The sequence below is a fragment of the Hylobates moloch genome, unplaced genomic scaffold (genome assembly GCF_009828535.3).
Source record: "Hylobates moloch isolate HMO894 unplaced genomic scaffold, HMol_V3 SCAFFOLD_19, whole genome shotgun sequence".
Taxonomy (NCBI): Eukaryota; Metazoa; Chordata; class Mammalia; order Primates; family Hylobatidae; genus Hylobates; species Hylobates moloch.
In genome coordinates, this window is record NW_026652294.1 from 49,733,040 (window position 1) to 49,747,196 (window position 14,157).

The 14,157-nt window shown below is 42.7% G+C and overlaps 1 protein-coding gene across 6 annotated transcripts in view; it reads right to left on the reverse strand.

The window, feature by feature from the left end:
* Nucleotides 1–4,990: 4,990 nt before the first annotated feature.
* EFCAB3 (EF-hand calcium binding domain 3) overlaps nucleotides 4,991–14,157 on the reverse strand; it is a 48,555-nt gene continuing 39,388 nt past the window's right edge. For all 6 annotated transcript variants that reach the window (XM_032139098.2, XM_032139096.2, XM_032139100.2 and 3 more), the window contains 3 exons: nucleotides 11,436–11,629; nucleotides 10,896–11,080; nucleotides 4,991–6,504 (listed from right to left, as the gene is read on the reverse strand). In XM_032139098.2, coding sequence (XP_031994989.1) covers nucleotides 6,178–6,504; nucleotides 10,896–11,080; nucleotides 11,436–11,629 — 706 coding nt within the window. In that variant the 3' untranslated portion in view covers nucleotides 4,991–6,177. The remainder of the gene's footprint in view (nucleotides 6,505–10,895; nucleotides 11,081–11,435; nucleotides 11,630–14,157) is intronic.

The following is a 14,157-nucleotide window of genomic DNA, read 5'->3' on the forward strand; positions in this document are numbered from 1 at the left end:
TTAGTGTTGCCAATCAACAGTCCCACTGCATATTTTCTTGCAGATAGCTCATTGTCTTCACTTGAATTTACTATATTAGTTCCAATGGAGACATTTTAAATGTCAAACAGCTTTGGCCTTTTTTCTGTGAAATGTGCTAAAGTATCCTAAACTTAATTTTCTTTTTTATTTTTATTTATTTATTTATTTATTTTGAGACGGAGTCTCGCACTGTCGCCCAAGCTGGAGTGCAGTGGCGTGATCTCAGCTCACTGTAAGCTCCCCACTTCCCAGGTTCATGCCATTCTCCTGCCTCAGCCTCCCGAGTAGCTGGGACTACAGGCATCCGCCACCACGCCCGGCTAATTTTTTGTATTTTTAGTAGAGACGGGGTTTCACCGTGTTAGCCAGGATGGTCTCGATCTCCTGACCTCATGATCTGACCTCATGGCCCACCTCGGCCTCCCAAAGTGCTGGGATTACAGGAGTGAGCCACCGCGCCCGGCCTAAACTTGATTTTATGCAATTATATTTGATTGGCCCGTGCAACCTATTTTTCGAAGCACCTAAAATAATTTTTCAGAAGTTTGACATGGCTGTGAGTTCTCTGGTATCAGACTTTATACTGGATTGTAGTTTCAGAAACGCCACGTTTCAGAGGAACTAAGGGTCCCTCTGGTGGTGAGTAAGGAGAACTCTTCTAGCTCAGTGGGTGGCATGGGTTAAACGCTTGTAAAGGTTAAAAACTCTCACTCTGGATTATTGCCTTAGGTTGTTAGCCAAGGACAAGGGTAGTTAATTGGTTTTGTTTTTTTTTGTTTTTTTTTTTCTGAGACAAAGTCTCGCTCTGTCGCCCAGGCTGGAGTGCAGTGGCATGATCTCGGTTCACTGCAAGCTCCAGCTCCCGGGCTCAAGCCAGTCTCCTGCTTCAGCCTCCTGAGTAGCTGAGATTACAGGCCACTGCCACCACACCCAGCTAATTTTTGTATTTTAGTAGAGACAGGTTTCACAATGTTGGCCAGGCTGGTCTCGAACTCCTGACCTCAAATGATCCGCCTGCCTCAGACTCCCAAAGTGCTGGGATTACAGGCGTGAGCCACCGTGCCCGGCCTTTCTTCTTTTTTTCTTTGAGATAGGGCATAACTCTGTCATGCAGGCTGGAGTACAGTGGCACGATCACAGCTCACTGCAACCTCTGTCTCCCAGGCTCAAGTGATTCTCCCACATCAGCCAACAGAGAAGCTGGGACTAGAGGTTTGTGCCACCATACCCGGATAATTTTTGCATTTTTTTGTGGAGACAGTGTTTTGCCATGTTGCCCAGGCTGGCCTCAAACTCCTGGTCTTGAGCAATCCATCTGCCTCGGCCTCCCCAAGTGCTGGGATTACAGACATGAGCCACTACACCTGGCCTGTGTTTTCTTATTGCAAAATAAATTTTTTATTATAGAACATTTAGAAGATATCGATAAAACAAAAGAAAATACTTCTTCCCACCATTAATTTGACTCATTAACGCTTTGGCTTATATCATCCCAGTCCTTTCTTTCTAATTTATATAAGTGACTTTACATCAAAATAGTTTCAGAACAAAATGCTTTTGTGTGTGTTTTTTTTTAAACAATTACATTCATCTGGCCGGGTGCGGTGGCTCACACCTGTAATCCCAGCACTTTGGGAGACCAAAGCAGGTGGATCGCGAGGTCAGGAGTTCGAGACCAGCCAGACCAAGATGGTGAAACCCCCGTCTCTACTAAAAATACAAAAATTAGGCCGGGTGTGGTGGCTCACGCCTGTAATCCCAGCACTTTGGGAGGCCGAGGTGGGCGGGTCATGAGCTCAGGAGGTTGAGACCATCCTGGCCAACATGGTGAAACCCAATCTCTACTAAAATACAAAAAATTAGCCAGGCATGGTGGCGCGTGCCTGTAGTCCCAGCTACTCAGGAGGCTGAGGCAGGAGAATCGCTTGAACCTGGGTGTTGGAGGTTGCAGTGAGCCGAGATCACGCCACTGCACTTCAGCTTGGGCGACAGAGCGAGACTCCTTCTCTCACACACACACAAAAATAAATAAATAAATAAAATAGCTGGGCACGGTGGTGGGTGCCAGTAATCCCAGCTACTCGGGAGGCTGAGGCAGGAGAATCACTTGAACCCGGGAGGCGGAGGTTGCAGTGGGCTGAGATCGTGCCACTGCAGGCCAGCCTGGCGACAGAGCAAGACTCCGTCTCAAACAACAACAACAACAACAACAACAAGAAAACCCAATTACATTCATCCATTTTAAGTGTACAGTTCAATACATTTTCATAAAAATCTGTATTTGTGTAATCAGTATCACAATCTAGTTTTAGAACAATGCCTTGAAGTTCTCTCATGCCACTTAGCAGTTGTAGTCTGCTTTTTAACTTAATAATAACTTGGGGACATTATTCTTTTGTTCGAAATATTCTTTTACAACATCACTTAATGTCCTTCTGGTATTGTTTCGTATAGCTATATCATGCTTTATTGGACATTTAGGCCACTTTAATTTCATACTATTAAAAATTTAATGGCTGGGCGCAGTGGCTCACATCTGCAATTGGGAGGCCGAGGCAGGTGGATCACGACGTCAGGAGTTCAAGACCATCCTGGCCAGCATGATGAAACTCCGTCTCTACTAAAAATATAAAAATTAGCCAGGTATGGTGGTACACACCCGTAGTCCCAGGTACTCGGGAGGGTGAGGCAGAAGAATAGCTTGAACCCTAGAGGCAGAGGTTGCAGTGAGCCACAATCATGCCACTGCACACCAGCCTGGGCGACAGAGTGAGACTCTGTCTCAAAAAAAAAAAAAAAAAAAAAGAAAAAAAAAATTCAACATGGTGTACATCTTTGTAATGAAATAATTTTGTACATTCATGATTATTTCTTTATGCTTAATTTCTAGAAGAGGAATTGCTGAGTCAATGGTTATAATTAGCTCCATCACTAAGCTTGTGAGGTTAAGTCATTTTACTTGTTTGTTGACTGTTATATGTCCAGGTCCTAGAACTAGGTCTGGCACACAGTATGCAAGTCAGTAGATAATTGATGAATGAAAGGATGGATGAGTACCCTCTTGCTATACCATATTTCAGCACAGAGATGCCAATTTACACTGTCATCAACAGTGTGTGACAATTTAATAGAAAGAATGTATTGCTGTACATTTTAGATTTTCCAGGACAGATCCTACTAAAAATATTCTGCCCTGTTATCTCACTGATGCAAGGAAATATTCCAGGAATTGTAACATTTTGGCATCCAAATTATATCTCCTAGATTCCCTGTTATACCCACAGCCATATGAAAAGTCTCTTGTCAAGTAATAAATCTTGTTTTTAGCTAGAAAATATGGCTGCTTATCTATCTATAAGGTTAGTTCTTCTCTCCAACATTGTATCTTTATAAATAATAGCAGGTATATTTAGACTCTTTTGACTATTCATGGTAACACTCACAAAATTACCTCAAGGCCATTTCAGTAAACAGTTTTGGGGGCACTATGTTCATTGCTTTTTCCTGGCATTTTATAATTTTACAGCGGGGCACAGTGATTCATGCCTGTTATCCCAGCACTTTGGGAGGCCGAGGGTGGCAGATCACCTGAGTTCAGGAGTTTGAGACTAGCCTGGGCAACATGGCGAAACCCCATCTCTACTAAAAATACAAAAATTAGCTGGGTGTGATGGCACGCACCTGTAATCCCAGCTACTTGGGAGGCTGAGGCAGGTGAAACGCTTGAGCCTGGGGAGGTGGAGGTTGCAGTGAGCTGAGATCACGTTGCTGCACTGCAGCCTGGGCAACAGAGTGAGACTCTGTCTCAATTTTTTTTTTTCACATTATGAGGCACTGTCCCCATCAATATTAGACATATCTTTTCCTTTTTCTGGGTCAAAATTTTTCTAGAATAGTGATTTAAAAAGCATTTGTTTGGCCGGGCGCAGTGGCTCACGCTTGTAATCCCAGCACTTTGGGAGGCCGAGGCGGGCGTATCACGAGGTCAGGAGATCGAGACCACGGTGAAACCCCATCTCTACTAAAAAATACAAAAAATTAGCCAGGCGCGGTGGCGGGCGCCTGTAGTTCCAGCTACTTGGAGAGGCTGAGGCAGGAGAATGGCGTGAACCCGGGAGGCGGAGCTTGCAGTGAGCCGAGATTGCGCCACTGCACTCCAGCCTGGGCGACAGAGCGAGACTCCGTCTCAAAAAAATAAATAAATAAATAAATAAAATAAAAAGCATTTGTTCTATATGTTGAGTGTGATGGACTGGTTTGCACCCACACACCTGCAAACCAGCTTCTTGGACAACATTTACAAATAGTTGATCTCATCCCTTACATTTTTAGATCAGAATTGGCACAAGAAATAAAACACTTTGCCATCCTGACGCTAGATCAGAAGGTTAATATAGGTTTAGTCTTGGTACATCCAGATTTCCTGAGTCCAAAAGTGGTCTGTCTCTCTGTGGGCGACCCTTGAGAACCACAGAAAAATACCCCAATGGGACTGGGCACAGTAGCTCATACTTGTAGTAACAACATTTTGGGAAGCTGAGGTGGGAGGATCACTTCAGCCCAGGAGTTTGAGACCAGCCTGAGCAACATAGGGAGTCCATGTCTCTACAAAAATAAAAAAAATTTAGCCGGGCATGGTGGTGCGTCCCTGTAGTTCCAGCTATGTGAGAGGCTGAGGTGGGAGGATTACTTGAGCCCAGGAGGTTGAGGCTGCAGTGAGCCATGATTGTGTCACTGCATACCAGCCTGGATGACAGAGTGAAACCCCGTCTCTAAACACACACACACACACACACACACACACACACACACACACACACAACAAACCAAAACAAAAAACCCAGTAATGGATGATACACACTTAAACATGATTGAAAGGGCAAATTTTATGTAATGTATATTGTACCATAATAAAAAATTATAATCCCCCAAACTTGTAATATAGTTATATATGTGCTTCTTTATTAAATGCATTAAAAAACAGCAACAATAAATACAATGGATGTGATCAGCTATTCATTTTGTTTTGTTTTGAGACAGAATCTTGCTCTGTCACCCAGGATGGAGTGCAGTGGCATAATCGCACTTTACACTCACCATAAACTCACTGCAACCTCCACCTCCCAGGTTCAAGCGATTCTCCCGCTTCAGCCTCCAGAGTAGCTGGGATTATGGGCGTATGCCACCACGCCCGACTAATTTTTGTATTTTTAGTAGAGACAGGGTTTCACTATGTTGACCAGGCTGGTCTTGAACTCCTGACCTCAGGTGATGCGCCTGCCTCAGCCTCCCAAAGTGCTGGGATTACAGGCATGAGCCATTGCACCTGGCCATGTTCAGCTATTTGTAAGAGCAATCTAAGTGTGCAGGTGTGTAGCTAAGGAGCCTTGGGAATACCCAAATTTAATCAAGGTTCTTTAGGGCTTGCTGATCTTATTCCCTGAAACTGAAAGGTCATCCTCATCTGCTGTCTCTAGTCTCTTTCACAAACAATTGAAAACCTAACCCAGTTTACACTCACCATAAACTCAGAGGTTTATTGCTTGGAGGGCCCTTAGCTCAGGCCAACTTTTCTCCTTCCTGCTGAGGCTTAGGCAGTCTTAAGCCAGGTAGGGGCAGCAGAGTGCAGCTGGTTGCTAGGGAACTAACAGCCCAGCATTTATTTACTAGTAAACATTTAGGAAAGGGGGCCGGGCGCGGTGGCTCACGCCTGTAATCCCAGCACTTTGGGAGGCCGAGGCGGGCGGATCACGAGGTCGGGAGATCGAGACCATCCTGACCAACATGGTGGTAACCCCATCTCTATTAAAAATACAAAAATTAGCTGGGTGTGGTGGTGGGTGCCTGTAATCCCAGCTACTTGGGAGGCTGAGCCAGGAAAATGGCTTGAACCCAGGAGGTGGAGTTTACAGTAAGCCAAGATCATGCCACTGCACTCCAGCCTGGTGACAGAGGAAGACTGTCTCAAAAAAAAAAAAAAAAAAAGATTTAGGAAAGGAAAACCATTTTATGACTTAAACTTTTTTACTGGTCAGAATCCAAAAGATGTCAAAATTTCCAGCTTCTAAGAATGTACTTAGTCAAAAGCAAGAAACCACAATTTTGATAACTATGAAAAAGCAGTTTGTGATGAGCTGTTTAGAAAATGTAGAAATTTCATTGTTGAAATCCCTTTAAACCTTTCCGTTTTCTTTTTCTTCCTGAGTCTGTGTCACATTCACTGGTATCTGATGAGGAAGAGGATCTGGAGTTATGGGAGGAATTTCTATTCACATAGGCATCATATAACCTTAAGTCCTTAGGAGAAAGTAATTCTTGGCAAACATTCCAGGACCATGTATAAGTAGAAAAGGTGTCATAAAAGGACTCATTTCTAGAGTCTATCCCAATCAAATCCCCTCGGATCTTCTGCCAGAGGTTGAGCATTTCTTTCCGGTGTTCAAGGGCAATTCCTAAATTATAGGTATCAGTAGCTCTCTTCACCTGCAGTGAGAGACCAGAAGTTTATTGTAGTTACCTTAAAGTAGCTTTGATTTGTGGACCACAATGATAGATACCCCAAGAGTTATGTCCCTGGGCTACTCGAAAGTCACTGAATCTATAAATTGGGTGGTGCCTCGAGAGGACATGTGAGCTAGGAGTTGATGGACAATCAAAATGTACTGCTTGGGAATAATGAGGTAATAAGAAATTTTATAAGGATATGAAAAATACAATGGACTAAAACAGGGTGAAGTATGGTATGGAGATAGGCTATGGATATAACAAGAGTGCCAATTCAGCCACTCAGTTCAGCCTAGGATAGGGAGAACTGACTGGGAGAAGATGCTGAGCTGAGTAGGTCCTGAAGGATGTGATCAAATTGAGGGAGTAAGTGGTGAGGGGAAGGTGTTCCAGGGAGAGGGGACAGCATAAACAGCTTAAACAGAGACCCCAAGGCAGTAAATATCCTGGAGGTGTGGTAAGAGGGTTCAGGCACTTGGTATTGCTGGAGTGTCAAGTTTAAAGTGGGAGGAATAAATAATGACAAAGGACAGGCAGGCCCTTACACTTAATCTTATAAGTCAGTAATATCTGTGAGGCTGGCAAAAGCCTGTTCCTCAGTGAAAATCATGCTGTAGTGACCCACTGTTTCTAATGAAAGTGAAATCAATCCCTTAAGCAGAAAATAGAGTTGAAATTGCCATCATTGAGAGGGACGTGTTCACTTTTAAGCAGGACACTGCCATTCACTTCCAGGGATCCACATCTCCTGACCCTGAATGGGCATCTAAACCCCAATCCCAACCCATCAGGGCCTAGATCTGTAGGATCTACCTACCACTTGTTAACTTGTGAACTTGTTATTCTGGCTTTAGGCGCTCTCTCTCTCTCTCTTGCTTTCTGAAACATGGGGTTTTGCTTTCTTTTGAATACATTTTTGAATGTTTGTCATTTTATTTCATCCAGTATTCATATATATATATATTTTGTAGAGACAGAATTTTACCATGTTGCCCAGACTGGTCTCGAACTCCTCGGCTCAAGCAATCCACCTTCCTTGGCCTCCTAAAGTGTTGGGGTTACAGGCATGAGCTACCATACCCAGCCCTATCCAATATTTTAATGTGGTCATAGGGAGTCTATGTGTGGGGTCAGGTAGTGTTCATGTAACTCAGTTACTTTCTGAAACTTGAAAGTACCATTTCTTTCTTTTCTTTTTTGTAGAGACGGGGTTTCACCATGTTGCTGAGATTGGTGTCAAACTCCTGAGCTCAAGTGATCCAGCCGCCTCAGCCTCCCAAAGTGCTGGGATTACAGGCATGAGGCACTGTGCCCAGCCTATTTCTTGGTTCTAATGAACATTTATTTTATTTTGAGATGGAGTTTTGCTCTTATTGCCCAGGCTGGAGTGCAATGGTGCGATCTTGGCTCACCACAACCTCTGCCTCCCGGGTTCAAGCGATTCTCCTGCCTCAGCCTCCTGAGTAGCTGGGATTACAGGCATGTGCCACCACGCCCAGCTAACTTTGTATTTTTAGTAAAGATGGAGTTTCTCCATGTTGGTCAGGCTGGTCTCAAACTCTTGACCTCAGGTGATCCACCCGCTTCGGCCTCCCAAAGTGCTGGGATTATAGGCGTGAGCCACTGCGCCTGGCCTCTAATGAACATTTATAAATATACAATTATATTAGATTAGATGTAATATACTACATAGTATATTAGATATACTATATATGTATATAAAACTATAAACATATAGTTTAATAGAAATAGCATTAAATGTAGTATATTATAATATTTGTAAATATAGTACATATACAGTAGGTATAGATGTAAATATACATATGTATGCATGTAGTATAATAAATATAAATATGTAGTGTATTAGAGATAATATACTAGTAAATATGTAATAGATGGTAACAAGTGTTATGAAAAAAATCAGGAAAGGGGGTAAGGTATTGGGGGTTGTGATTTTATTTGAATACATATATATATTTATTTGTGCAAAAATTTGTATTTTAAATTTATTTTTAATTTAAAAATTTATTTTTAGAGATGGAGGCTCACTATGTTGCCCAGGCTAGAGTACAGTGCATTCACAAGCATGATCATAGCACATTACAGCCTTGAACTCCTGGGCTCAAGTGATCCTCTTCCCTCAGCCTCCTAATCAGCTGGGATTAGGGGTATGTACCATTGCACCCAGCTGTTTAAATACTTATTAAAAAAAATAATTTATTGGCCAAGCGTGGTGGCTTATGCCTGTAATCCCAGCACTTTGGGAGGCTGAGGCGGGTGGATCACCTAAGGTCAGGAGTTTGAGACCAGCCTGACCAACATGGTGAAACCCCCGTCTCTACTAAGAATACAAAAATTAGCCGGGTGTGGTGGTGCATGCCTGTGGTCCCAGCTATTCGGGAAGCTGAGGCAGAAGAATTGCTTGAACCTGGGAAGCGGAGTTTGTAATGAGCCAAGATCACGCCACTGTATTCCAGCCTGGGCAACAGAGCAAGACTCTGACTCAAAAAAAAAAAAAAATTATTAAAGTGAAAATTCATGTAACATAAAATGAACCATGTGAAGTGAACAATTCAGTGGCATTTAATACAATGACAATGTGGGGATTGTTATTTTAATGGGGTTGTTAGAGAGGCCTCCTAAAGTGACATTTGAGACAAGACCTGAAAGAGGTGAGGGGAGAGCTATGATGCAGCTCTCTGAGGAACAACATTAGAGCAGAAGAAATAGCAAAGCCACAGACCATGAGGTGAGAGCACATCTAGTCTGTAAGAGGAAGAGTAAAGAGGCCTTGAGGGTGGAGTGGAATGCACTGGACGGTGAGCAGTGGAAGATGAGATTGTTGGATAGGCAATGAGAGCCTAGATCAGTGATGGCCAATAACATTTTCCTCAATAATGGAAATTTTCTATATTTCTGTGTCATCCAGTATAGTAGCCATTAGCCACATATGGCTATTGAGCATTTGCAATGTGACTGGTGTGACTGAGGAACTGAATTTGTAATTTTATTTAATTTTAATTAATTGAAATTTAAACAGCTACTAGTGGCTACAATTATTGGAAGGCTCAGGTTTTGATTGTGTGGGACATTGTAAGTTATAAAAATTTTGGTTTTCATTCTGCGTGATATGAAAAGCCATTGGAGGGTTTCAATCTGATTTTAACAGAACCACTTTGGCTGCTGGGTTGAGAATCGATTGAAGGGGACAATAGTAGAAGCAAGGGGACCATTTAGGAAGCTATTGACATTATTTCTGCTGAGATTATTAGAGACAATCTAGCATATAGTATGCTCTCAGGAAATAAAGTATTTGTATTACAGTATTCTTTCTTCCAAAAAATACTGAGTTACCTGTGAGCCAAATTCATTTTAGATGATAGGGATACCTCAGTGAAAGAAATACAACCCTTGTGTACATGAATGTTATATTCTAGTTGGAGAGATTGACAATAAACAGATAAGCATCTGGGGTGGAGGAGTAGTTGAATGTTGGGACATAAGTTTAAAAGAGGATAAATGTCCTCTTATTTCCATCTTCTCAGTGCTATTTGCCTGTGGGTGTTACTTCATTTGGAGAAAGACAAAGTCTGAACTTGAGGTCATTTGTGACAGTGATACCCCTCTGGGCCTCTTAAACTCTATGTGTGGAGGGGCCTTCTAGGAACTATACAGTGATGTGAACAACACATGGACCTCTGGAACCCAGAGCTCCGCAGGGTGAGCTGGCCTCCAGTTAAGTTTCCATTCTGTTTCTTAGGCCTAGAGGCCTTACCTGGGGTGAGGCCAGAGCCTCTTGAGAGTTTATCTAGAAACTTGGGCATAGTTGCTGGAGACCTTAAAATTTATGATGACAAAAGTATATCCTGGGAGGGGGGGCAAAAAGACTAGAGTCAACAGAACTTGAAGCAAGGCCAGAAGGTGCAGCTGGGACCATAAATGGGGATCTAGTCGAGGGCAGGATGGCCCCTCCATCACAGCACTGCTCCTTTGGGTTGTGGGCCTGGTCTTCTCATCTCATGGTGTTTGCCCATCCACAATCTAGAGTGGATGGAGGGTGTCCAGAGTGCAGCTTCTGGTCCCTGAGTGGTTGGGGGAGCAGTCAGAGATAGGAATGGAGAAACTTTTATTGTTATTATTCCTATATTCCCCATCCCCAACCCCAAAGCTGTATTTTTTAGTAAGTTTAACTATTTGTTGAAATTAAATGAAATGTTAATACCTGGACTTAAATTTAGGAACATGGTTATGGCATCTGGTTTGAAAATAATGACTAAAACTATTTGTTGTAAAAAGCATGTTATTAGTTCTGTTAAGTTAGTGCTTAAAAATCCAAGTATTTAACTAATGTGACATAATCTAAATCTCACCTGTGTTTTCCAGTCTCTTTTATGGAAAAAATAATCCTCAAAGAAATTCAAAGGCTCCTTTCTTCTTAGCATCTCTAATTTCTGCATGTCTTTGAATGGCTTTCCCATCACCACCCCATCCACATTAGGTAACAATGGAAAGATGGGTATTTTTGAATATGGGCTATCTGAACCAGAATTGCATCCTAAAAAAGATAAAAACAAAAATGGTATCACAAACAATGTACGAAGAAGTTCACATAAAAGACCAGCATGTGGTGCCTATTTTGCTTTGTCTATTCTTCTCAGTGGCCATGGCCCTCATTCTTCACTCTCCTGCTCCCAGCCCCCACCCATCCACAGACTCTAGGCTTCATCAGGTGTCTGAGGATTCAGTTACATCTACATTTGCTTTCAAATGACATCTGTATGACAGAGAGTGGTCACTCAGAATAGGCTGTGGTCCTGTTCTTACGGCATTTGGGCTCTAGTACTTCTTTCTGACCAGTCATATACAAATAAATCCTTTACGACAGTAGAGAGAGAACAAATGGCTCTTACTCTTGAGCTCTTCAAGAAATTTAAACAAATCATTTTCTTTCATTATTGCAATCCGGGCAGCATTAGCAAAGGCAGCCATGCTTGAGCTTGGAGGTGTGCATATGTCTGGCTTAAGTGTCCTTTTTCCATAGCCCATAGTGTAGGGACTCCACAACATTCCTGGGCAAGTATGCTGGAATTTTCTTTGGAAATAGCTTAAAAAAAAAAAAGCAATTCAGAAATGGATACAAAGAGATATAGGACAAAAATTTCAAAAAGTCAAGTTGCTAGTTACATATGCTGAAGAAACTTATTTTAAATCGAATTTGCATATTCATTCAATAATATTTGAGTGCCTATTTCTGTGATATTTATAGAATATTTACTGATACCTTCCACAGGCCATTTGACTATTTATATCTGTATTCCTTGGCTTTTGGTCTCCTTTTTCTCCCCAAGGCTTCCCAGAGTTTTTGTTTTTTGGTTTTTTTTTGAGGCGGAGTCTCGCTCTGTCGCCCAGGCTGGAGTGCAGTGGCACAATCTCGGCTCACTGCAAGCTCCGCCTCCCGGGTTCACGCCATTCTCCTGCCTCAGCCTCTCCGAGTAGCTGGGACTACAGGCGCCCGCCACCATGCCCGGCTAATTTTTTTGTATTTTTAGTAGAGACGGGGTTTCACCGTGGTCTCAATCTCCTGACCTCGTGATCCGCCCGCCTCGGCCTCCCAAAGTGCTGGGATTACAAGCGTGAGCCACCGCACCCGGCCTGTTTTTGTTTTTTTTTTTTAGAGAGAGAGATGAGGTCTTGTTATGTTGCCAGGCTGGACTGGAACTCCTGGGCTCAAATTCTCCTCCCTCTAGAACCTCCTGAGTAGCTGGGACTATAGGTACCTGCTATCATGTCCAGCTCTGACCTCCCTGTTTTGTTTAGAAAAATACGTATGAATTACGATCCTTGACAAACACTTAAGTGGTACCAGCTTGAATACAAACATTAATTATTATTACTTTGTGTTAGGTTTAAACATGCAACTTTTGTTTTAAATTAAAAGAAATTCTCATTGCAGAGAATTTGGAAAACATAGAAAAGTATAAAAAAGAAAAGAAAATACTACCAGTAAGCTTATGATCTGGAGTAAATCACTATTGATTGCATTTCTTTCCTATCTTTTTTTTTTTTGGAGTGTATGTGTATGAACAGACTTAGAAGATGTGTTACTGGGCGTTTTAGGTTATACATTCTTTAAGAATAAGTACAGCTGGCAGGCTGTATATGATAAAGGACTCTGATCCATAGTATAAACATCTGACTTACAAACATGCATGCCTCGAATATCAGTGACTGTGGTGGTAAGTGATCAGCTTCCTCCTTGCTGCCAGAACAGTGGACTTCTCTCTGCAGCTATGGTAGGGATCTGCTTACTGCTGCTGAGGTGGAAGGACTTGCTTCTCACTGCTTTGGTAGTGGAACCTCTCACATCTCAGTGTTCTGAGCAGAAGAGCATCACTTCATGCTGTCTCAGAGGACAAAGTGTAGGACCTTGCTTCTCATTAATACATAGGCTGATTTCTTCCTGTTACAGCAATGGGAGGCTTCACTACTCTCTGGGATGGTGACAGGCAACCTTTCCTTTCCTCTCAGGAAGAGGGAAAGGACTCATTCTAAATGTTGGGGCTGAAGCAGTGGTTGGTAGGAAATGTGCCTATGGTGTTCTGATTACAGTCTGACTTATGATCAGATACTTTCTTCCCTAGCCTTGAACTCAACCATCGACGATGTCATCACTTGCCTCTGAAAATGGCATAATGTAATGTAATTCCCACCAGGTCCTTCAAGGCTGAGTTTTTCTTTCCCTCAGAGTATTCTCTATATACCCTATGGCTCTGAGTGTGGTCTTCAGCACCACTGGGAAAATACAAATTGTGGGAAATACAAATTCTTGGCCCTGACTACACACCTATTAACTTAGAAATCCTGTAGCCTAGCAATGTGTTTTAACAATCACTCCAGCTGATTCTGACACAGTGCAAGTTTGAGAACTTTTGCTCCTGTCTATAGTTTCCTTTCTTCCTTGAAATTCTAATCTTTGCTTAACAATTTATGTCACATTATATTTTATAACTAATTGTTTCATGTATATTACATACCAAAACTAGTGGCTTGTGTTTGTATTTGCTGTCTTTATTATTATTATTTTTTGAGATGGAGTTTTGCTCTCGTTGCCCAGGCTGGAGTGCAATGGCGCGATCTTGGCTCACTGCAACCTCTACCTCCCGGGTTCAAGCGATTCCCCTGCCTCAGCTTCCTGAATAGCTGGGATTAAAGGCATGCGCCACCATGCCTGGCTAATTTTGTACTTTTAGTAGAGACGGGGTTTCTCCATGTTGGTCAGGCTGGCCTTGAACTCCCAACCTCAGGTGATCCATCCGCCTCGGCCTCCCAAAGTGCTGGGATTACAAGCGTGAGCCACCGCGCCCAGCCTGCTATTTATTATTATTATTATTATTATTTTAGAGACAGAGTCTCACGGTCTCCCAGGCTGGAGTACAAGGGTGCAAGGCTCACTACAGCCTTGAACTCCTGGCCTCAAGCAGTCCTTTTGCCTCTGCCTCTTGAGTAGCTGAGACCACAGGTGCAAGCCACCCTGCCTGGCTAATTTTTAAATTTTTTGTAGAGAGTTTCCCTACATTGCCCAGGCAGGTCTTGAACTTCTGGGCTCAAGTGATCTTCCTGCTTTGGGCTCCC